Below are 24565 nucleotides of genomic sequence, written 5' to 3'. Positions count from 1 at the left end.
TCACAGCTAACACATGGAGTGGCCTCTCCTTCCCAGGGAAGGATGCGGCAGAGCCTCGGAGAGGTAAGTGCAGAGCTGGCGTGGAAACCGGGTCTGGGGGTCCCCGGCCCTGCTCTGCTCCACCTCCCCCAACTCATCCCCCCACTGACAGAAGGGGTGAGTCCTCCCCAGCTCCTCTGACAGAGGTCTGCCTACACACCCACCTCACACATTTCCCTGAGGATCTGCTCACAGTGGTTTCTCTTTTTTTCTCTTGGGCTCCTAAGCAAACCTGGACTGAATCATCTTGTGGGGAAGCTCCAAGGACCAAGAGCACACTAGAAGAAGACAGGAAAGTAGGGACTCTAAAGAGATGAGGAAGAAAAAAAAAAAAAAAGAAACCATTCTGCACTCCGCTGAATGGAGAAAGCTTTTTAAGATTTGCTAATATCCGCTGTTTGTAAAAATGTGTGGAAATTTTCAAAGCGGTTGGAGGAACTAGAAATTAGAACAGGCTTTCTGGAGGTCAGTTTGTCTGAACGTTTTAAATGTCCCAGTAATTCTACTTCTAGAAATGTACTGTGAAGACGCACGCCTAGGTGGAAAGGTGCTGGCTGTGATATCAAAAAGCTGTAAACATTCAGTAATTTACCATCTATTCACCCGACAAGAACATCATAGCCCATTAATAAGAACGAAGTCAATCAAGATCTCGAAGACCTGTTGCAAAGTGAAAAATGCAAAATATCTACCTAGTATGAGGACATTAGGTTTAAAAGTACTGAAAAAGGTCTGGGCAGATGAACAATACACAGAAAGCCGGCCTTGACTTGGAAGAGAGAGTGGATTGGGTAAAGCAGCCCTTGTCTTTCTTTCTTTTTTTTTTTTTTAACTATATGTAATTTAACTCTTCTTTTCCTTGCAACAACAACAGCAAGCCTCAGAACACCAAGTATTGATGTATATTTGTAAATCATGCAAACAAACAAAAACTAAAAAAAAACCCACCCAGTCCACAGTGACTTTGGAATCTTCATTCCAAGCCGGCTTCTCCCCAAATTCTCCTCACAGGAGAAACACTCTTGGTGGCACCTCATGATTTTAGATCATCACTAGGTTCGGCAGCAAGAACAACACATCTACAGGGGTGGTGAGGGAATAAACCACATGATTTAGCCAAAAGGCACAGTGGAAGGGAAGGTTCCACTCCTGAGCTATGCGAGTTGGAGGTCTCCACCGGCCCCACGCACAGCCGAATGCCTCAGCAGCTCCAAGGCCCGGAACAGCGCCCACCCTGACGGAGCGGTCTCGCCCCTGGCCTGGAGGTGGTGAGGGGCGCCTCCCAGAAGCCTGTACCTCTGAGAAGCGCTGCACATCCTGGGTCAGCGTGCCCACCCGTCTCCACTGGTAGTGCTTCAGCAACTTCAGGATGGCTGGATTCACCGCGTTATCTGATGGGACCGTCCGGAAGAAGTAAGGGTATTTCTTCTTATCTGCTAGCACAGGGGTGGTGGCGGCAAAGGAGAGCTGGAAAACACAAAAGAGACAGCATTTTACTGCGGGGACCTCATAGCTGTGGGCCCAGGATCTTTCCTAAGGGAGCAGAGGTCTTTAGTTCTCACTTCAGGTACAAGCACACCGGCAAAATACTTTTAACCTTCTTACTGCAAAAGTAACAGGTTACAACTGAAGAGGCTTTTAAAAATGCAAAATAAGGAGAAAGAACCTTCGTTAATGTTGTCGTCTGCCTCCTTCAGATCCTTTCTCTGTGCATGACGACCAACTAAAAAAAGATTCTTGAGATCATTCTATATACACATTTGAACTGTTTGTTTATTCCCTCATTAAACACTGTCTTAAAAGCATTTAACCATTCTGTTAAAACTTCTTGCAAACATTTTAGCATGTAAACCTTTTAATAGTTCCATAACATTCTAGCATCTGAACATACTGCAATTTACTAAATTGTGTTTAATTTGGGGACATTTAAACTATTTCTAATTTGTCATTATTATCATATTATTCTACAAGCACCTTTGTGCTTAGCATTTCCCCCCTATATTTCAGGTTTTTTCCATAGGATAGTCTAAGATGTGAAATTTCCCAGAGAAAGAATGTGAGCTTTTAAAGACATGGGATGATTTGAGAGAATAGCACTGAAACATGTACATTAACATATGTAAAATATACAACCAGTCCAAGTTCGATACATGAAGCAGGCCACCCAAAGCCAGTGCTCTGGGACAACCAGAGGGATAGGGTAGGGAGGGAAGTGGGAGGGGGTTTCAGGATGCGGGGGACACATGTACACCTGTGGCTGATTCAAGTCGATGTAAGGCAAAAACCAGCACAATATTGTAAAGCAATTATCCTTCAATTAAAATAAAGAAATTAATTAAAAAAATAAAGACTTCACACTTACTTCCAAAAAAGACTTCATCAATCTGCACACCCACTAGCCAGGTATAACTATAGAGGATCAATCTTACCACATTCTTGTCAACAGACAGAAATAAAACATCTTTCTATCTAATTTATTAATGATTTATCACTGAAAAACTGGAATCATATTACATTTATTGGTTATACATTATGTTGAACCTTTTTCTATGTGGCTGATTACTAGTCATAGGTCCTATTTTAGGAATTGCTTTTTCATGTCTCTTGTTTATTTTTTGAGTGGTATTCTAATGCTTTTCTTATCAAATTTAATGAAGACTGTTATACGTACAGCATTCAAACTCAAGCTATTACAGGTGCTGCAAACACCCCAGCTTCTTTGCTTTTACATTTCATGTGTGTATATTCTAATTTACAGTCAGTAGTCAAATCTGTCCATCTTTCCCTTTATTAGTCTTTCTTTTTCTTTTAAGTGCCTATGAGTTGCTAAATTGGATTTTAATTATCTGTCCTACAGGGCCCAGCATAAATGTCACCTCTTCTATAACATTTCTTCTGATCTCTGCTTTCTCTTCCCCTCAGCCTCATCCACAGAAGGTGGTTATCAAATTTTTTGATCTTTGCAGTGTGATGGTGGAAAAATGGCACCTTCTTGTAGTTCTGATTTGCATTTACCCTATTAAGAGTGAGGTTGAGGATCTCTCTGATGTTGAAGAACAATTTGCAGTATCTTTCTGGAAAGTATTCACATCCTTTGCTTGCTTTCCAATTGGACTTTGAGTCTTTCCCTTACTGGTGAGCAGAAGTGAGGAGACTCGCCCTTTGTGATGTAAGTCGCTAATTCACCTTCAGTCTGTACCTTTGCTTTTGATGTTTCTCATGATGCCCTTTGCCATACAGAGGTGTTTGCGTGTGTGTGTGTGTGTGGCTGAATTTATTAATTTCTTTCCTTTCTGTTTTCAGGCTTTATGTCATATTTAGAAAAACCTTCCCCAGCCTGAGAGTGTAAAAGAACCCCTCCATGGTGCCTTCTAGCCTGTCTGTCGTCCTCCCATCTGTTCTCCAAGGTGGCGCCTGGTGAGGGAGGAGGAAGATTCTGTACCCACATGTGACGAGCGCTGACCCAACTGACGGTTAGGCTTAACGTGATCCTGTGGCCCCTGACAGATTATTTTGTTTTTCATGTGTCTAGCAAGTATTTTGGAGAAGGCAATGGCACCCCACTCCAGTATTCTTGCCTGGAAAATCCCATGGATGGAGGAGCCTGGTAGGCTGCGGTCCATGGGGTCGCTAAGAGTCGGACACGACTGAGCGACTTCACTTTCACTTTCACTTTCACACATTGGAGAAGGAAATGGCAGCCCACTCCAGTGTTCTTGCCTGGAGAATCCCAGGGACGGGGGAGCCTGGTGGGCTGCCGTCTACGGGGTCGCACAGAGTCGGACACGACTGAGGTGACTTAGCAGCAGCAGCAGCGGCATCAAGTATTTAATAAACTCTTGTATAGTTTTTTGTTGTTGATGAGAACTGGTAGCTCCAGAATTTTGTGACCACTGCCATGGTTATGTCTGTGCATCACTTGTTAACGCTACTTGGTTTAGGCTAACCTTCAGTATGCTTCATTAACCAAACTTCGTGCTCAGAATGCCTAAGTGTTGTTTTATTTTTGGCCATGCTGCGCAACTTTCAGGATCTTAGTTCCCTGACCAGGGTTGAACTCATGCCCTCAGAAGTGAAAGTGGGGAGTCCTAACCACTGGACCACCAGGGAATTCCCAATACTATTTTTAAAAAGTAGTATTTCCTTCCTTCTTTTGTTTCGTTTAAATCTTTGATCCGGAGAGGGCAAGGCTGAAGCAAGATCTCCCTTTGCTGCTACCAGCTTTCTCCCCCAACGTTTGCTACTCCGGCAGCTCGAGATTCAGTATAGCTCAGAGTCCAGCTTCAGCATCTTGGGAAGAAACATCCTGGCACCCCCAGCCCCCAGCTGAAGTTGCTTTGCTGCTCTTCCTGTGACCTGAGGAAGTACTCCTTCCCCTCCAAGACTTCAGCAGAGCAGGGCAATGGCAATCTTGTCCCTTTGGTGACCTGGCTCGGGCAGTAGGTTGCCACTTCCTAGCATCCCCGGATCTCCTTGGTTCACTTGGCAGCCTCAACAGGTCCCATTTGTTGGAGCTGAACATACAACAACCCATCAGCTGTCACCAGAGCTAGAGAGCACCTATAGAAAGCAATTTCTAAGATCCCCACAGACATAGGACACCATCCCAAGTTTGGCAGAGGTCAAGGATAGATCAGCTGTTAAAAAAACTGGGGGGTAGAGTAAGCCCCAATAGGGAGTACCCAGAGAGAGGAAATCCCAGTTGGACACAATGAGGACACTCATATCCAGAGCGGTCCAGCAAGGGAAGGCCTGCTGACGGAAGTAGTGAGATCCCCGTGTCTGGAGCCGTGCAAACGGAGGCTAGCCCGTGGCCCAGAAAGCACACAGAGGGGCCTCAAAGTGTCTGAGAGCTCTGGAAAAGCTCTATGAAAACACCTGTGGGCATGCATATGCATTCAGACACACACGTTTTTCTGAAAAGGGGATCCACGGCTGCCATCAGATTTATAACAAGGATCTTACAACCAAACAAAGTGAGCACACCTGCCTGAAGGTGATACTTAGGTCCCATAGTGATGTAAGAAAACAGAAGCTCTCTACAGTCTGCTCAGACCCAGTATCTGTGACTCTTCTCTCAAGATTAAAACAACACTTCCAGTTTCCTATGGTCAGTGTAAGAAGGAGCTATTAAAAAGTCTGGGAGACACTATTTCAGGACCTGGGATGGTATATGTGCAATTGCATCCCCAAAAATGCTTATCTAATACAATTTGGAAAATATTGGTTTTCTGATGTGATTTCTGAATCACACTCTGGTTGATACTTTGCTGTTATTGTCCCATTAGTTCCAGGTCCACAATTAATTGTTGCTTGAACAACCTCATATGTTTGCCCTGTAGGTAATTACAGTGGTTACTGTTCAGTGAATAAATGGCCCATTGTGTTTACAATGGGCTTGGAGTACAATATATGCCCCGGGTCTAAATCATGTTGGGTGCAAAATATTAACTGGCACTGACATTTTCTGCACCATTTGAGATAATGCACACTTTGATTAGATTGCTTTGCATCACTGTTCTTCTAGCTTTAGCCTCCTAAAACTTTCTTCTACCGGCAAAGGCTGCAGGCGCTGGGGAGCACTGCTGGACTTGAGAACCGAAGGAACCTGAGAAGTCATCTAGTTCTGGGGTTCTCTCTCCACTCTGGCTACACACTGGAGTCACATGAGGAGACTGTTTAAAATACTGATGACTTCGTCCCATTCCAAACCAAGTGAATCAGAATCTCTGGGCATAGAGCCCAGGTATCAGTATTATTTAAAAACTTCCCAAGGTGATTATGGAGCCCAGTGAAGGTTGAGAATCATTGATATAGCTCAACAGCCCTAGTTTTGAATAAGAAGACTAAGGTCCTGAAATGGAAAGACATCGAGATACCCACCAAAGTGAGTAAGAGGTAGAAACAGAATTCGAACCCAGAGCTAAAGCACTCTAACATCTGTGCCCTTTCTTCCTCTGATGGCCATCCTCTGCGGCCTGTGGGCCAGGCTTTCCCCCTCCAGAACAGTCACCCAGTATTTGCAACACGTGGCCTGTCAGCATCAGGAACCCCATTCAAAGATCCAATCTCTTGCCTCGTTTCACATAACCAAGTCCATTTCTAGACAGACTATGGTTGAGGTTTCAAGTTAATCCCTACCAAGGAGAGAGTACTTTTAAATTTATTTTACAGTTTTGTTATCATTTCTAGTTTTATTGTATTGTTTTGAGAATTTGGTGTATACAGTGTCTGCTTTTGGAATTTATTGAGTTTTTTTTTGGGGGGTGGCTTATTATACAATCAATTTTTGTGAAAGTTCCATGGTAGCCAGTAAAACAGATGCAGTCTCTAGTTGTAAGCTATAAAATTCTTTATCAAACTTTTGATGCATAAGAGGTATAACCCAACTAACCAATTATATTACTAACACGTGCTTTGTATTTTTGTCTACTTGACAATCAAAGACCGAGAGGTATGTTGAGCTTTTTTCTATTGTCTCTGACAATTTCTCCATGTTACTCAAATTTTTTGCCTTTTACATTTTGATTTTATGTTGTTTTGAAGATAAGTGCTCATTACATCGTTATTTTTCAGCAATGTATATATACCCTTCTCTGGTGCAAACTGCAGGTGCTTACCAGAGAATCACTGAATGATTTGAGAATTAAAATATTTATCAAGATAAAATAACCCTGTTTGTCGTTTATTGCTGTTTGTTTCATATAATATCTTGCTCAATATTAATACTGAATTAATATCTTGATATTAATGTTGAAACCCTTTATTTTTTTCTTGCATTTACCTGTCATAGCTCTGATTCTCCTTTTATTTGTATTCCATTAAGATTGTTTTTAAGAATATTTCTTGAAATGAGGACATGAATGGATCTTAAAATACATGCTTATTGTTGCAATAAATACTTGACGTTGCATTCATCATCTTGCTGGCAGTCGTTTTTTTAAAAAATGTTTCCTTTTGTTCCCTTCGGTATTAGACTTCTCCATTCTGGATATATTAATCTTGCTTTTTGTCTTAACCTGTTAGACTATCTTTTCATATTCTGAAGAAGGGTGAGGGGTTGAAAATTTTCTGAGGATGACCCTATGTTGCTCTGACACATGGCAGATATGGATCTATATCTGTATGGATCTATCTATATCTATACATATTTTCTATCTGGATATAAAATTCTTGGGCTACCATTTTTCTGCTTTGAAACTACAAAGTGGTGCAGAGGAGAAACCCGAGGATAGTTTGACTGTTATTCATTTCCAGGTAACTGATTTCCTTTGTTTGGACACCTGAAGAGTTTTTTCCTTTATTCTTAGAATTTAAAAAATTTGCCTAAATAGATGTGGATGCGGCACTCTTGATTTTATCTGGAACACAGGGAAGCCTTCAATCTATATGCTCAAGTCTTTTAACTAAAAAACATATATATGTGTGTGTGTATGTACATACACATATATATACATAAGTATAAATACATTATATAAATGTGGCATTTATATATAATACATAATGCTATATATTCATTATATTTATATTACATTAATATTCATATATATTCTTGCCTCTAGACTACTTGACTATCTACGTGTTGTCTTTCATTCCCCAAATCCATATCTGTCATATTTTTTCTAAGATTTAACATCTTGGTCCTTCTCCTCTACATTCTGAAAGACCATCTCATTTTATCTCTTATTAGAGGGTACCTGAAAATTCAGTCTCACTAATTTCTGGTAAAAGGGCCGTATCATCCACAGTCCCAGCGACAGAGCACCACGGTTCTCATTTCTTCACATACTAACCAACATTCCGCATTACCTGGCTTTCTCCCTTTTTGCTCATCTCTCAAGGATAAGGCAGCTCTTTATTAATAGTTGCTTCTGCAGCCCGCTGAACATAGTGTGGTCGAGAAGCTTTACAGACGTGCCGTTCACGTTCTCTATTCAGTGGGCTTGCTTTTCAAGTCACTCTTAGTGTTACTGTCCTTGCCATATTTTTTATTGCTATTGACTTCTTCCATTTTCTAGTAATTTTGTAATGATCAGAACCCTTTTTGCTCCATCCTATCTCATGTTTCATGGAGACCATGTCTTCTCTGCATATGATTGAAGCTGCCGGAAGTCCAAAGTTTTTTCTTTATCCTACAATAGCTCATCTTCAGAGCTGAATTCTTCCTCTACTTCTGGGTATTGAGAGTCTTTGGTTATTTTTGCAGTATTTTTTCAAAGGTTGAATGTTAGGTATTTTCAATGTACTCATCCTCAAAAGCAAGGCAGGTGTTTTGAGAGGTGGCCTATTAAGAGACGATACATGGATTGCCCATGGACCTATTTTCTGTTTACATTATAATTGAGTATTTTTTCTCAGAAAACTGAGGAACAAGTATTTGAGCACAGATTTTGGTGTCTAGTACACTCCCACCTTACATAGTTCTCTATTAATGAGTGCCTTATTTTCTGATTCTCTGGATCAACACAGTACACTAAATTTCTGTCATGCATTACTGCCAGGAATTTTCTTTTCCGCCTATAAAACTTTACTTTGGAGATTTCTGTTTAAAACTTCTTGTGCTCTCCTGTCTACCCTCTATCTAGCTTTTTCTAGGAATTTATAGCTCTGTTTGAATTTAGAAAGATAAATGAAAATGAAGAGAAAAAAAGCATCTTGATTGCCTCAAAGATCAGCAACTGTGACTAGAGGCATAGTTGTCCAATTTTCTGATTGGGTGGTAATGAATCTACCTGCAATGCAGGAGACCCAGGTTCGATCCCTGGGTCAGGAAGATTCCCTGAAGAAGGAAATGGCAACCCACTCCAGTATTCTTGACTGGGAAATCCTATGGACAGAGGAGCCTGGTGGGCTAGGGTTCATGGGGTCACAAAAAGTTGGACATGACTAAGTGTTACCCAAGGAAGGAAGGACCTGGGTCCCTAATAGATTCTGGGGGTGGGGTGGGGGGAGAGAAAAGTCTTTTATTTTACAGGGCAGCTGTAATTTCATGTGGCAAGGTTCCGAGTGCCAAGAGACAACATCTGGTAGGATTTTCTCAATCATGTCCCAGCTACTTTATAATCAGTGAAGCTTCCAAACATCTAGACCGTCAGTGAGTCTGAGTCCCTTAGTGCTTTTGAGGTGGGATTTCCTACCCATTTCACAGCTAAATAAACCATGGCCCAGAAAAGTGACACAATCCGTGCAAGTTCAGAGCAGGAAAATGTAATTGGTCTTTTGACTTCATATCTGGTTGTCTTTTTTTTAAAATAAATTTTAATTAATTTATTTATTTATAACTGTACTGGCTCTTCATTGCTGCACATGGGCCTTTTTTAGTTGTAGTTGTTACATCGCTGCGACCCCATGGACTCCAGCACACCAGTCTTCCCTGTCCTTCACTGTCTCCAGAAGTTTGCTCAAACTCATGTCCACTGAGTCAGTGATACCATCCAATCATCTCGTCCTCTGTCACCCCCTTCTCCTCCTGGCCTCAATCTTTCTCAGCATCGGGGTCTTTTCTAATGAGTCGGCTCTTTGCATCAGGTGGCTCAAGTATTGAAGCTTCAGCATCAGTCCTTCCAATGAATATCCAGGGTTAATTTCCTTTAGGATGGACTGGTTTGATCTCCTTGCTGTTCAAGGGACTCTCAAGAGTCTTCTCCAGCGCCACAAATAGAAAACATCGACTCTTTGGTGCTCGGCCTTCCTTACGGCCCAGCTCTCACATCTGCTGTGTGCGAGGGGGCTCCCCTGTGTCACCGGGCGCGGGCTTCTCATCCCGGTGACTCCCCTGTTGCAGCGCACAGGCTCCAGGTGCTCGGCATTCAGCAGCTGGGCCCACAGCTTCTAGAGCACAGGCTCAGCAGTTGTGTACATGGGCTCAGCTGCTCCACGTGGGGTCTTTTCAGACCGGGGATCAAACCTGTGTCCTCTGCGCTGGCATGAAGATTCTTAACCACTTAACCAGACAAGTCCTGGTTCTCTTTCTTCAACCAGCTCTGACCCATCAGTCCAAGATGAAGTGGGGCAATGATCCAAGGCTTGCTCTCTCTTCTGAGACCCACTAGCAAGAGAAGAAACTGCTTATTTCAAGGCTTTCAGGGTGTCTCAAACATAGCTGGTGTCTATGGTGGGCATGGTTGGTCCTGGGAAATTCTGGGGGACACACCCTTAACCAGAAAAGTAGAAGAGGAGGCAGCCATCAGCGTCTCTCTCTGAGTTCTGGCTTGCCGTGGAATATTCTGTAAAAGTTTAGGGTGAGCGTATGGAACTGTGAGTCTCATTCACACTAAGGGCCCACAGGTAGAGAGAACGGAGAGTGAAGACAACTATACAGGCACTCAGGGAGCTGGAAAACTTGGAAAAGTTACCCTTGTCTCTATGGCTTTGACAGCAAAGCAGAGCATTTCCCCTCTGTGGTGTCTGTTTTTCTCATCTCTAAAAATGATGGGTTGAACCAAAGACTTGAAAGCTTCCTTCATCTGTATACCACACAACTCTATACTTCTCTCTCCAACAACTGAGGAGAATGATTAAAGAATTGGTTAGTTTTGTGTGGGTATGTGTGTCATTTGATCTGATTTATTCTGATAATTGCCATTGTGTTTCACTTCTCTTTGTAGATTCAAGCCTAGGTGAAAAATGTAAATACACCTCCCAATTTCAGGGTCTTTATTAAACTCTCAGCCACTGATGAATTCTTCTCTAAATGTAATTCCTTCTTTACCTGGTTTGGGGCCTCTAGGTTTAACTTGTCTGCAGAAATAAACCATTTTTCAAGTGGAAAATCTAACCAAGAGCAGCCCGGGTTGCTAAATCCTAGGTGAGAAGTGCAGGCCAGATGCCGGCGGGGAGAAGATGATTGAGGCTTGCTCTTTTCTCCACTTGGTTTAATCTCCTTCCATGGGTTTGCTGACTGTTTCTGTAATTAAATGAGGGAGGTATTTGTCATCTAGGGTTCCTTTCAGCCAAGATGAATGGAATGCAACTTTCTCAGGAAGCTTCTGACAAAACCCTGTTTGTGGCCAGTGCCAGGACGTATACAAAGGCGCCAGGCTGTGTGCGTTGGGAACTGGGGTCCACTTCAGATCTGCGCCAGGTCACTGCTGCGCCCAAGCCCTGGAGAAAAACTGTTTGGACACAAAGTGCCTCAACACAGATGCCTGTGAGACTAATGTGACGTGGGGTGGCCACAAAACATCTCCCAAGTTAAGGAGGGAAAATGAAAGCCTGGCATTGGGGCGAGTTTCTGCGGCCCCACTCCAATAAGGCTTGCTGAGCAGCACATGCAGACTGGCTCTGGGGCTTGAAACTTCTTCTGGAACCCCGTGGGGACAATCAACCTCCTTCCTATTGATGAAATTTAGTGCTAATCACTCAGAGATGCACAGCAGTTGAGTTGTTACCACCCATGTCCATTGTCGTGTCCTTGAAAACTGGGGACTCGCAACGACTGCTGATGGAGGCAGGGAGGGCATAGTAGTGTTTGCTCCTCATGGAGACTGGAGCTCAGAAAGCCACAGCGCCGTGCCCAAGGCCCCATGAGCAGCAAGGGGCAAAGCTGGGATTTGAACTCAGAAATTTTGCCTCCTTCAAGGTATTGCCTAGTGAGCACCTACCTAGGGGCCAGCACTGTGTGCAGGGCTTGACATGAAGGGCTCACTTTGTCACTGAATGTGCGAAACCACCTATGGGACAGACATTATTTTGATCTGCATTTTCTGATGAAGCAACGGAGGCTCAGAGAGGTTAAGCCACTTGCACGTGATCACACGCCAAGTGACTGGCAAGCAGGGAGACTAATGTCACCAGCTTCCACTCCACAGACATTTACGCTTCTCCTGTGTGATGAACAACTTCCAAAATTCATTTCCTGCTTTAGCCTAACTTTGATCTTCACAAAACCCCACGATACAGAGTAGACTTTATTGCCCTAATTTTATAGATGAGGAAACTGAAGCTCAGAGAGATAAGTGACTTGCTCAGAGTCACATGTGAGCAAGTGGCAAGGTTAGGGCTCAAACTTGGGACTTTTGTTCTTGAAATCTGGTTCATCTCTCCATCAAAAAGGCTGTTTCTTAGGAAGGCATCCAGGTACAATACGGGAAAGCAAGTGGAACCATTTAAGAGAAAGCAGAAGAAAAAAAAAGATTTGCTTAAAAGAAGAAAAAAACAATACTAAATCCATGGCTTATTATGCTTCAATTGCCTGAGATGCTACAATTCAATTATATGAAGCAAAACTCATATGTATATTTGACATTTTATTGAAGACCAAATTCTTCACATTTTTCTTCTTAAACTTTTATTAGGATTATACACTACATGTATAAGTATATAAAATATATATGTTCAGTTCAAGGAGTAATAATAAAATCAATATTCAACTGTCGATCACCCAGTTTAAGAGAAAAGCTTTTATTTATGTGTAAATATTAAATTGTAAAGTAACTTAATTTTTTGGTCTTTTAAGATACTTTTTTTTCCCATGTGGCATCCTGTGACTTTTATTTCTTTCTTTACTCCCCTCTACAGAATTTCTATCATTGTTTTACGTAAAGAAGTTTGCAAAACAAATATTGCTTCCTCAAATCCTTTTTTTCCTCCTTTAGAGTGAAAAGCTGGAGTTAAGTAGAGAAACCACAACCACGCCAGTGCTGAGAAAGCGGTACGGTTCCAGCTTGGACAGGCTGGGGCTGAGTGCGGGCTACACCGCTCCCCATACGTTCCCAGAAAATCACTTCACCTTTGGGGATCGGTCCCCTCCAAACCAGGGTGACGAGCCCCCTCCCCAATCTTAGGGCTATTCTGAGGATCTGAATGCACAGGCATCCAGTTAATGATTGTTAATGTTAGATCACAGTTTCTAGACTGAGAAGTTATGAGAACTGGATGGTATTTCTTACAATTAAGAAAAGCCTTTTTTACTGACAAAATACTTTCCTTCAATAATACCTCAACCCCGTGAGGGCAGAATGGAGGAGAGTTTACCCATTTGAACAGGAGAAACCTCAGAGAATGGAAGGGTCTGCTCACAGTGACGTGGCTACCACCAGGCTGAGACATAATTCTAACTCATAATTAGGATCTAATTCTAAATCCTAACCTAGCAACTTAAAAATGTCTTGTTAATTGGAGGACTTCCTTGGTGATCCAGTGGTTAAGACTCCATGCTTCCAACGAAAGGGGCACAGCCTCCATCCTTGGACAGGGAACTAAGCTCCCACATGCTGGGCAGCATGGCCAATAAATAAATAAATAAAATCACTTTAAAAATGTCTCATTAATTTTAAAAAAGTAACGATTGTTTTGCTTGTCTAACTGTGCACAATTATAACATATGTCTTTAATTTTTATTAAACTTCTGGTTAGATGCCTCATTCACTTCTCCCTTACAGCTTCGTAGGTGACAAATGCAGGAAATTAACAAATTACAACAGAAGACTCCGGTTTCCTCAACTCCTTTGCACTTTGCCTTCAGCTGATGTCTTTAAGGGTAAGAAGCCCTTGTGTGTGATCACAGCTGTGAAGCCAACTGCCTTTTAATTACCACACTGAAAAAATCATGTCTCCTCATGTCAATTTAGCGCCTCTAATTAGTCGATAAGTTGACATCACATCTATGGAGGGGGAAAGGCATGCTGGGGCCCAGCTCGATGCTTGCAGTGGGAGAAGATACAGCATTCCCATCTGCTGAGTCCTCCCGTCTCTTTAGAACCAGCTCCTACTCATCTGTCCAGGACCGCTCACAGCCACCTCCTCCAAGCAGGCTTCCCTGCCATCCCTCAGTTCTTCCAGCACTCTCTCCTTCCCTTCCTGTGGAGTGCTGAGAAGTGATTGATGGCTAGGCCCGTTTCACTGACTGGTCTGGGGGCATTTTGTGGGCTGCCGCCAATCCTCTCTGTAGCTATGAGAGAAAAGAAAAAAGAAGTGGACAGAGGAGGCAATAGGATCACAAGAGGCCTCCATGCCTGCCTTCCAGACAAGAACTCACCATGGTTTTCACACAGAATGGGGCTGAGGAGGAAATGGTTTCTGTGGCTGAGGAAATCATGGTTTTAGCAGGGCCTGTGACCTTGGCGTATCTAAAGGGAGTCCAGGCAAAGCTCTGGGCTGTAGGACTCGACTCAGGAATCACTTGACCAGGACAGGCCAGGACTCCTGAGGGGACCCTGCAACGCCTGCCCCTCCAACGCAAAGACAGAGAGCCCACACAGAGGTCAGAGGGCGGAGGTCACCGGCATCTCAAAGGCCAGGCAATTGGGCTCTAAAAGAAGGGGTCACTGTAGGTTCTATTTACAACTGTGAGCCAACACCTCCCAGAACCGAGGAAGGAGAAGCAGAATGTTGGACTCCAGACCTCTCAGATTTGCTTCATGATCAGTCCTGGGGAAACTGAGTAAGTTAAATCAAGATAAAAGATTCAAAGGTGCTTTCCAAGAATGTGAAGTCTTCTTCAGGGGGACAGAGAAGGTCATCCTGGACCAGTGAGGCTGGGGCTAGGGCCACAAGGAAAGGAGCGTGACTGTGGAACAATCAAGACCCAGGTCTTCCAGGGTAAGCTGCATGCCCACCAGCAGTCCATTAAACCTCAGCCTCCCTACCTATGAAATGCAGAGCGTAAGTCCTGTCAACTCTCCGGGGCTCTTTTTTGTGAAAGGAGAACTTAAGTGTGAAAATGTCCCACAGGAAGTAGGTCCTTGTGCTAACGGAACACGAGGGTTCCGTCACCGCCGCGTCGGCGCGTCCGTCACCGCCTGGTCAGCGCGTCCGTCACCGCGGCGTCGGCGCGTCCGTCACCGCCTGGTCAGCGCGTCCATCACCGCCGCGTCGGCGCGTCCGTCACCTTTCTCTGCCACTCTAGCCTCCTTTCTCACCCTCACTCTCCAGCCTTTCACTTCCCAAGGCATACCAGGCTGTCTCTCATTCCCCCACGAAGAAGCCTTCCTAAACACCTCCATACACCTCCAGTCTGAGCCAAGCGCACCTCCCCGCCCCCATCACATCTGTCACACTGAACTGTGTGTGACTGCATCCCTGCTTCCCTCCAAGACAGTAAAGATAACAAGCACTCAAGTTGTTACGTAAGAAGCACACAAATATTAATATTTGTTAAAAAATAAGAAAGCTCTGATCAAAATGCGACTGTTTCAGGGAGGCTAATATGAACCAATAAAGAAGAAATACTTAGTAATAAGGTATTCAAGAATGAATCAAAATCTTGCCAAGTAATGAGTTCACCATCACTGCAGGTATTCAAGGAAATCTTGAGGATCGTCCACCAGGGTCAAGGATGGGACTCCCAAACCAGCAAGGAGTCTGCATGCGACGGTGCTATGTTTTATGTGAACTGGTGGCACATCCAATGGTTTTAGGTGAGCCCCAATCTAATATTTTATATCTTAATAGGTATGTTTTTCTCTTTATTTACTTTTATACTTCTTCTTCTTAGTAAGTGATCCTGATTTTCCATCCATGGTATTTAAATAAAAGGTTGAGTTAATTTAAAGGAAAATACTAAATAAATTAATAACACAAGTGGTATGGAGATTTGGCAAAATCAAGAAAGTCGCAGCCAAACGGTGTCTGGGAAATACGGTGTTGCAGGTGTACAAGAATATATGGCCCTTGGAAATAAAAACCTCAAATCTTCATCACTTTCCACTACATTAAACCATAATATGAATTTAAACAATATAGAATGAGTTAGATTCTTACCTTGAGACTGGAGAATGGGCACTATCAGAAGTACCAAAAAGAGGGTGGATCTCTCAGATGAAATTAATTACATAGAAAAGAAGAGAAATATCTGTAGAAGTAGAAGTGACCTAAGAGTGTTGCCATATTTAGAAATATCGGGGACAACACACATGTACTAAAAACTTATTCTTTATTTACCTGAAATTCAAATTTAACTGAGTGTCCTGTAATCTATCTGGTAATCCTAAGTAACCATCTAAGCCAGAGATGATAAATAAATAGGCTTGAGCCTATGTGACATCATTGACAGGCTGACAGTGGCTGGGGAGAGAGATGGGTTAAACCAGTGAAGAGCGTGTGGCAATCAGTTCGTTACGTCTGCAATTAGCACAGGATGGGGGAAATAATAGCACCAATTCATTCATTTATCTGCCATCCTGGACTTGTCCAACTCCTCATTTTACACAGTGAGGACCAGGGAAGACAAGGGACTTGACCAGGCTCACAGAGCAAGTCCACAGCTGGGCTGAGCTAAACTCATTTGCTGCTCCATGCTGCCTGCTTGGAATCAAAACAGAATGCTACCAACGCCATGATTATGTAATTTCCGACTACACTCAGTAACCATGCCCACCCACATCATCAGCCAGAATGCACACAGCCAGCCAATCCCTCCACCTGATCCAGCTTACCGTCATGACCACATTTGAATGCCCCAGAATAACATAAAAGATGCGAAACAAAATCCATTTAAACTCAGAGAGCTCTGTTTAACGAGAGGTGGTTGAGACAGAAAGCACTCGGGGGTCTGAACAACCATGCCTTTCACATGCGATCTTGGGGGCACCCGGCAGTACAGTTTTACATTTGACAGTCTGCCTTATTACAAAGCAGATATTTCACCTACTGTTCATTGAATTGGATGGAATCAAACTAAATTTGTGTCTTCTTTATCTTTCTGTTCTCTTATATTTCTGGGCCTGAGGTTCCTTACTGCTAAAATAAGGAGACTGCACCAGGTGGATTTTTAGTTCAGCTCTAAAATTTCATGATTTTGTAATTCTATGCTTAATTTACAAACCAAGGCAAAACTCTCTCTTTAGGCGAGAAAATAAAAATCACTGGACTAGAAACGTCGCCAGAAGGGTTTTAAGCCAGCCTCTTTCACAAAGAGAATTATTTAGTCTAATTGCTTTATGTCTCCATTTAGATACCAGCCTTTTACTTTCTGCTCTTCTTAATCAAGTTCGTTCATTAGTATTCTCATTCATTCAATAAAGCTGTATTTTCTAGAAAAATTAGAGATGCACTTTCACTTTGACCTAGAAATTCTACTTCTAGGAATTCATCCCCAGCTTACACTCATAGAAATACAACATGTGACCAAGGTTATTCCAACAGGTTGAACACAACCTAAACGTCCATCAATCGGGGACCTGCCATACAAATTACAGGGCACGCGTGCTAAGTCGCTTCAGTCGTGTCCAACTCTTTGTAGCCCGATGGACTGTAGCCCATCAGGCTCCTCTGTCCATGGAATTCTCCAGGTGAGAATACTAGAGTGGGTTGCTATGCCCTCCTCCAGGGGATCTTCCTGACCCAGGGGTTGAATCCAAGTCTCCTGTGGCTCCTGCACTGTTGGCTGAATCTTTACCGCTGAGCCACTGGAGAAGCCCACAGATTACAGTATATTCACACAAAGAAGTGCTACGCAGCTGTAAAAAGAATCAGCAATGTCTTTAAGTAGTGATAAAACAGTAAGCTCCAGGAAAATTAAGTGAAAAAGCAACTTGCCAATAGCATATATATAGTATGTTCACTTTTACATAAGGAGAAAGAAAAATAAACACACACACGCACACATTTGTGCTTATCTGCAACAAGAAACACGAGAAGAATAAGTCTGAAACTAATAAAAATTGTTATCTACAGAGGTGGCATGGAATAAGAGGGATGTTAGATTGGAGCCAAGAATTCTCTGCTTGTTGAATAGTCTTGACTACAGAGTCATATAAAAGTTGTAAACATTTTACATGCTTTCCCAGAGGTCATACAATCAATTTAAAACACAACACCAAAAATAAGGCACTTAAACACAGATCTATTTGTTCTGAAGCAATTCAATAAATTGTAATCGAATTCAACTGAAATTAACGACACTGAACTCATCTGACTGGATATGTACAAAGATTGTGAGTTAGCTGGAATTCTCCAAGAAAACACTGCAGGATAAGCTGAAATGGTACAATTATTCAGATGAAGGGGAGAAATAAATATTTTAAAATGCCTTAAACCACATTTTGCAATCACTTAGCCTAAGAGAGGATCTGAGAAACAGTAACTCTAGATAGGTTAGTTTGAAATGTACCTAATAGGAAACATCAATCACAGGAAAGTTAAATTAATTTAATTAAATGTAAATTAACTTAAAAATTTTAATTTAAAAATTTGTTTATATTTAAAAAATATAACAGTAGGAAAAACATCAAACCCTGAAAACTGAAAACAAAGGCACTTTAAAGTATATAAATTTTTTTTTAAGTATATAAAGCTGCTAATGTAATCACATGGAGAAAAATCTGTAAAGGGACTTTTGGACACATCTTTATTGACCAAATAAGGAAGGCTATAGTCTCTCCCCACCCCAAACCCCACACAGATTCATAGCTTTTTATTGTGAGAATATGCAAACCTACAAAAAAGTTGAAGAAACAGTACAATGAATACCATATATGTCCTTCACCATTCACCATTTCCATGTCTGCTTTCTTTCCCTATAAATACATACATATATATATGAATATATATGCACACAGACACACATATACATACAGATGCATTTCTGTTTTCAATACATTTGAAGTTAACTTATAGACATTTTGACAGTTTACTCCTAACTAGCTCAGAATGCATCTCCTCATAATGACATTCTCCTGTATCCTTACAGTGTTAGTATCACACTAAATGAACAGTAATTCAGTATTGCCTAATGTATAGTCCACATTCGGATTTCTTCAATTTCCCAAATATGCCCTTTACATTTTAAACATTCAGGATCCCATCGACACATGAGCCTTGCCTTTGATTGTTATATTTCTTTTTCAATCTCTTTTCATCTAAACTAGTGCTCTGCCCTTCTGCCACTGTTCTTGTTTTCTGCAACATTAACTTTTTGGAAGAATCCAGGCCAGGTGAATTGTAGGATGTTTTATATTTGCATGATTATCTCCTGATGGTCAGATTCAAATTAAACCTTTTTTTTGTTTGTTTAAAACATTAAAAATTATAGTTTCATCCAGAGTTCACTGAAAAAAACCTAGAAGCAGTGAACCCCAGTAGCAATGAGCATGCCTAGCAAGCAGGTCGTGGTTTCTAAACATGATTCCCCATCAGGAAGAATCAGGACTCTTGGGAGAAGTAGCTGACTCCAAGTCTAAGGCAGAGAAAGGAGGGAGGGAAAGAAGCAGGCAGGAGGAAGGAAAGGAATGGTCAAAAGGGAACACTTTTCTGTAGATAAGAATATCAGCTTAAATGTGGAAGGAAAAATAGAACTAGAAAATGACCATTTTTGCAACCCCAATATAATTAACAATGATTCAGATAAGGACCATCAACAGATGCTAAAACCAAAGATCATGGGGGACAGGATATTCACAGGGTCTCAAAGTTTCACCCCACAGATTACATCAGAATTACTGAGGGGAAAAGGAATTGTCACAATAAATCTAGCAGATACCACTGTAACCTAGTGATCAAACCTAGCATCGCTGATAAGAGCTCACACGTGGGCCTCCTGACACGCTGCACTGATATAAAAAACGTAGCTCCACCTTGCCCAAACTGTTTAACCTGAATCTAATTGTGAAGAAACAAATTCAGATTCTGGTCTTGTGGGACATTTTATAAAACAACTAGCTTGGGATTTTCAAGGACAATATCCCAAAAGTACCCCACCCCAACTCCCACCGAAGTAGGAGGAATGTTCTAGGTTAAAGAGACTGAGCACATGATAACAAACATAACACATCCTCCCAGCTGGACCCTTGATCCCTTCCCACCTACCTTTGCAAATAAATGGCAAAAGGGACATTTTGGGGACAAGTGGGAAAATTTGAATATGGACCATATATTAGGTAGCATTATTGTATCACCGTTAGTTTTTTAGATGTGATAATTATACTATTATTAAATAAGAGAATATAACTGCTCTTAGGAAATTCACACTGACATATTTAGGGATGAAATATTGCCTCTTCAAAGTATCATCAAGTGCTTTAATAAAAGATAAGAGTGTAGTGGCAGGGTCAGGCAGAGGGAGACAGAGGGATAGGGAAACTCATAGGGCAAAATGCAAACAACTGGAGAATCTACATAAAGGGTGCATGAGGTTCACTGTACTGTCTTTTAACTTTTTTGATGGTTTTGAGATTTTTCAAAATAAAAAGCTGGAAAGAAAATTTGGAGGAAAGTCAGAAATATAAGTAGAGCAGAAAAACGGCTTTAATGTCTATATTAAAAAAAATGCCTGCAGCGGAATACAGTCCATTTAATATATTTTTAAAAATCCACGAATTCACAATGTTACTTTCCTAAAAGTGAGAGATTAGGAAAGAAGGAGCTCCCAAACAAAAACAAAACAAGGAGTCCTTGGAGGTTCTCCTGTATTCCAGGCCACATGCTGGCTCTGGGATTCCAGCAGTGCCGGCAAAGGAGATGTGTGGTCTCACCCTCATGAAGGGAGCTGACAGCACTCAGGCAGGCTCAACACTGAACCAGGATTGAACCTGCGATGATGCTGCAGGGCTAGGAGAGGTGGGGGCCATGCACATGTCTACTGGGGGCTGTGATCTGGCTAGAAAGGCTTTCCAGAGAAGTGGCGTTGAAACCGAGAACTGAGCAAAGACCCCTTCTTGCTAGTGTGGGCGCTGGGTTGGTCTGGGACTGCTCTGCTGGGCTGAGGGTCTAGGCATCCATTACTTTAGCAAGGGGCCTGGGGTTTTTGAAGAAACCCAGGACAAGAAGGGAGCCGTTTCCTGGTCCTGCAAAGCCATGTAACAGTTTGTGTGGGAAGCTGGGGAAGCGTGAGAAAATGATGCCTACATCTGCATTTGGGCATAAGGTCTCAATAGTCATCTGACCTCGGATTATTTTTCTCAAGTTGAGTGCTTCCTACTGAATAAGGCTCAATCTCGGCATCAGGGAAATAATCAATTATTTAATCTTCTTAGTAAACAGATTCAAGGCAAAAGCCTTCTATATAATTCAAAACGAAAGTAGGCTATGCTCTATTTTTTTAAAAAAATCAAGCCATTCATTACAAAACCACCTAGAGTAGAACTCTAAGTACTATACGCTTGAAATACTTAGCATGTTATTGATTTTTATGACAACCAGTCCATCTATTTTCTGAGTTCAAAGGAACCATTCATTTTTTATATACAACAAGTTACTGGATGAGTAATAAGTCTAAAAGTGTGTGTGTGCGCGTGCACATCATGAATGATTTACAGCGAGAACTCTGTCTGCAGAGACAGACTCACACCAGCCTGGGTCGTCATCTGCTGACAGGCAAGTTGGGCTGGGGAGGAACCCCAGCGACAGGCTGCACCCTGAGGCCTGCTCGCAGCGGGAAGCAGGGAGAGTCTTGCTCTCGGCATCTCCCTTTCCTCTCTCCGCCTCTCTAGGATGACACCCGCTCTTCCCTCCCCGCGGTGCTGCCCTGAGGACCGGATGAAGTCGTGAGAGGCAGTGCGCCGAGGGATGCCAGCGCAGGCTCCAGAGCTGCTTCATCCCGGCGATCCCTTGGCAAGACACTCAGCCTCCCCGTGCCTCTGTCTCTTCATCTGTGAAATGAGGAGAGTGTCCAGCTCACGGGGTTGGTGGGTGGCGAAAACGAGCTCATTTATGCACAGTGTTGAGAACTGTGCCTGCCCCACGGCCAAGGCCAGTGGTCCTGCAAACAGATGGGCTCACTCACGCTTTCTGAGTGCTGACTAAGCGGCAGGTCCTACGCAAGGTCCTCTGGGTACAGCCGGGGCTCAAGGAGCCCACAGAAGGAGTTCATGGTGTGGTGGGCAACTCACAAGCCTCATGCGAGAACTGCCGTCCACCGAAGAAGCGGCACAGATGAAATGAGGGAAGAAAAGGCAAAGGGAGCTGGCAGGGAGCTCCTGCCGCTGGAGCGGGCTGGGGAAGATCGGAGACCTGCAAGGACGCAGTGCTTGGACCAAATATCAGAAAACGCAGAGGACCCTGCCAGGTGCAGAGAGGATGGAGAGGGCGCGAGCGTGGACAGCACAGGCAAGGGCCTGGGAGCTGCAGAGAGCAGGTCTATCCCTCAGCACGTGGGGAAGGAAGAGGGGGGCACCCAGCGGAACGCTGGCCCCGCAGATCTGTCACCGTTTGTGGTGTGACCTCCTGCAGGCCGTCTCACCCCTCTGGGGTCACTTCCTTCCCCTTGGAAGGCAGGGTTCTCTGCCTGGAGAGCCCTGGGGCAGACTGCCGTGCCTAAGTGGTAAGCAGCTTAGAAATGCAAGGGGAACCAGGCCCTGGGCTGTGAGCCCCGAGGGCAGGGAATCGCATGCAGGCCCCAGGGAAGCTACCAGGGTGAAGGCAGGTGCTGACGGCTCTGAGCCACAGGAGATACTGGGAATCAGGACACGACATTATCAAGGTCATCTGGCCCATCGGCCGTCCCAGGAGGCCCAGAAAGGGATGCACCGAGGCTACACAGCCAGCCTCAGGGAGCCGGCCCAGACCGCACGAGCCTGCTCGTACCTGGGAGGCAGAGCAGGAGGCCGTGTGGGTGCCCTGGTCCTTGAAGGAGTGTAAGCATGGATCATGTCAGATCATCTTACAATCAGCCAGGTCAGTACAGTGCCGCCGAGGTCACGAACGAGGAGCTGAGCTGAGCATGGGAAAGGCTAAGTAATCTCCCAACAGTTCCGTTCAGTCGCTCGGTCGTGTCTGACTCTTTACGACCCCATGGGCTGCAGCACGCAGGGTTCTCTGTCCATGACCACCTGCTAACAAGTGCCAGAGCCTGGATGGGAATCCCAGCCCGTGTGACCGAAGCCCAAGGAAAACATTGCTATTATTAGTATTAGGAGTTGACCGGACACATTAGCCTCTCTGGGCCTCCGTCTCCTCCTCTGTACAAATGGGCAAAGCCCACCTTATCCAACAGGACAAGGACGGGGCCGGCGGCGCCTCACTGTAGCACAAAGCCTGTTATTTTTGCCCCAGAGCAACCAAGCAGCCCAGGCTGTGCCCCAGGCGAGCGTCACCACGGTCCAGGGGGAAGCAGGCAATCACAGACAGGACACTCAGGCTCCAGCAAGAGGAGGTGCTCTGCGTAATGCCACGCAGCTGAAGACGGCAGGCCCAGGATGGCCGGCCGGGGGTGGCCGTGCTGACCCAGTGCCCTCTCCTGCTCCCCGTGAGGAGCTCCAGGCCCCTCTGTGCTCCTGGCCACCACGGCTGAAAGCGCCTCCCGGGTCAGCCGTCACACTGAGGCTCGCGCGGCACAGTTTGACAAGAGCCCTGTGGCCCCTGATGCTGAGAGGAGCTGAAAACACTACTGAACCGCAACTCCGCCCTGACATTCCAAAAGCGGATCCTCAGCCTGAATCCGGAGAAGGCGATGGCACCCCACCCCAGGACCCCTGCCTGGACAATCCCAGGGACGGAGGAGCCTGGTGGGCTGCAGTCCGTGCGGTCGTGAAGAGTCGGACACGACTGAGTGACTTCACTTTCACTTTTCACTTTCATGCACTGGAGAAGGAAATGGCAGCCCACTCCAGCGTTCTTGCCTGGAGAATCCCAGGGACAGAGGAACCTGTGGGCTACAGCCCATGGGGTCACAAACAGTCGGACACGACCGAGCACACACGTACTTTGTCCTGTCACCCTGTTTTACACACTGTCCCTCCTGGAGGAACTTCCTTTTCTGATTCCCTTTCCAGTTCTTTCCAGATTCAACTTGTAATTCCAGACTCGACTCAACATAATGTGCAGTTGAGCTGCTTCCTAGCAGCATCAGCCGTACCGTAAGCAGTGCGAGTAATTTATTTATTTAGAATGAATTATTTACACCCAGCATATTTCCAGGCGGTGAGAGACGCATCAACAATGAGGCCATTGGAGTTACATGCTGGGAACTGATATTACTTTAGATACCGTGGTCTTGAATTAAAAATGGGGGTCAGAACCTTGAATTGAATCTTTTACCAGATGGACAAGAAAGATATGGGTTGGGTCGTTGGCAGGAATAGACTGGAAACCGCCATGCACTCGATAGCATCATGCCCTTCTTTGCTTCTGCTTCTCTGAAAACTCAACCAGGAAACAGGGCGTGCACATTGCTTACAGATGCCTTGGGCTTGTTTGGCCTCTCCTGCAGGGTCTCTGTTTTAATATCACTGTTCTGAATCACCTTCCCGGTTTGTGATAGTTCATTTCACCCACAAAACTTTTAATCTAGAGACAAATGAAGACAGTTTTTCAAGGAGTTTCCCCCTGCCTGGGGCCTGGCTGGCATTTCAGATGCCAAAAGCGTCAGTAATGGTAATATGAACCTTAATCTATTGGGGCTGCAGTCTGAAAAGGGCCCGCACCTGCTCCACCTTCCCTGGCCTACCTGATGCTCTCAGCGGCCCCAGGAGGGCAGGTTTAGTTAGCCCATTTCACAGATGAGTTCCGTGAGGCTCCAGGAGCTGGCCGATTTGCCCAAGCCTACTGTCAGTGAAAGACCTAGGAGCGACAAAGACCCAGAGCTTCTAGATTCCCAGTCTCTGTTCCGGCTACTAGGCCTAACTGCTCTTCTGCCAACACCCACCCGTCC

General features: G+C 44.1%; 1 protein-coding gene across 1 annotated transcript in view; it reads right to left on the bottom strand.

Moving 5' to 3' along the window:
- Positions 1–24565, bottom strand: part of GABBR2 (gamma-aminobutyric acid type B receptor subunit 2) — a 356730-nt gene that overhangs the window by 206983 nt on the left and 125182 nt on the right. Inside the window, exon 3 of the mRNA XM_043486441.1 lies at positions 1336–1506. Within this exon, the coding sequence (XP_043342376.1) occupies positions 1336–1506 (171 nt within the window). The remainder of the gene's footprint in view (positions 1–1335; positions 1507–24565) is intronic.

Source organism: Cervus canadensis, chromosome 14 (genome assembly GCF_019320065.1).
Source record: "Cervus canadensis isolate Bull #8, Minnesota chromosome 14, ASM1932006v1, whole genome shotgun sequence".
In the NCBI taxonomy this organism is placed as follows: Eukaryota; Metazoa; Chordata; class Mammalia; order Artiodactyla; family Cervidae; genus Cervus; species Cervus canadensis.
Note: the sequence above shows the minus strand (reverse complement) of the source record. Positions and strands in the feature narration are given on the sequence as shown.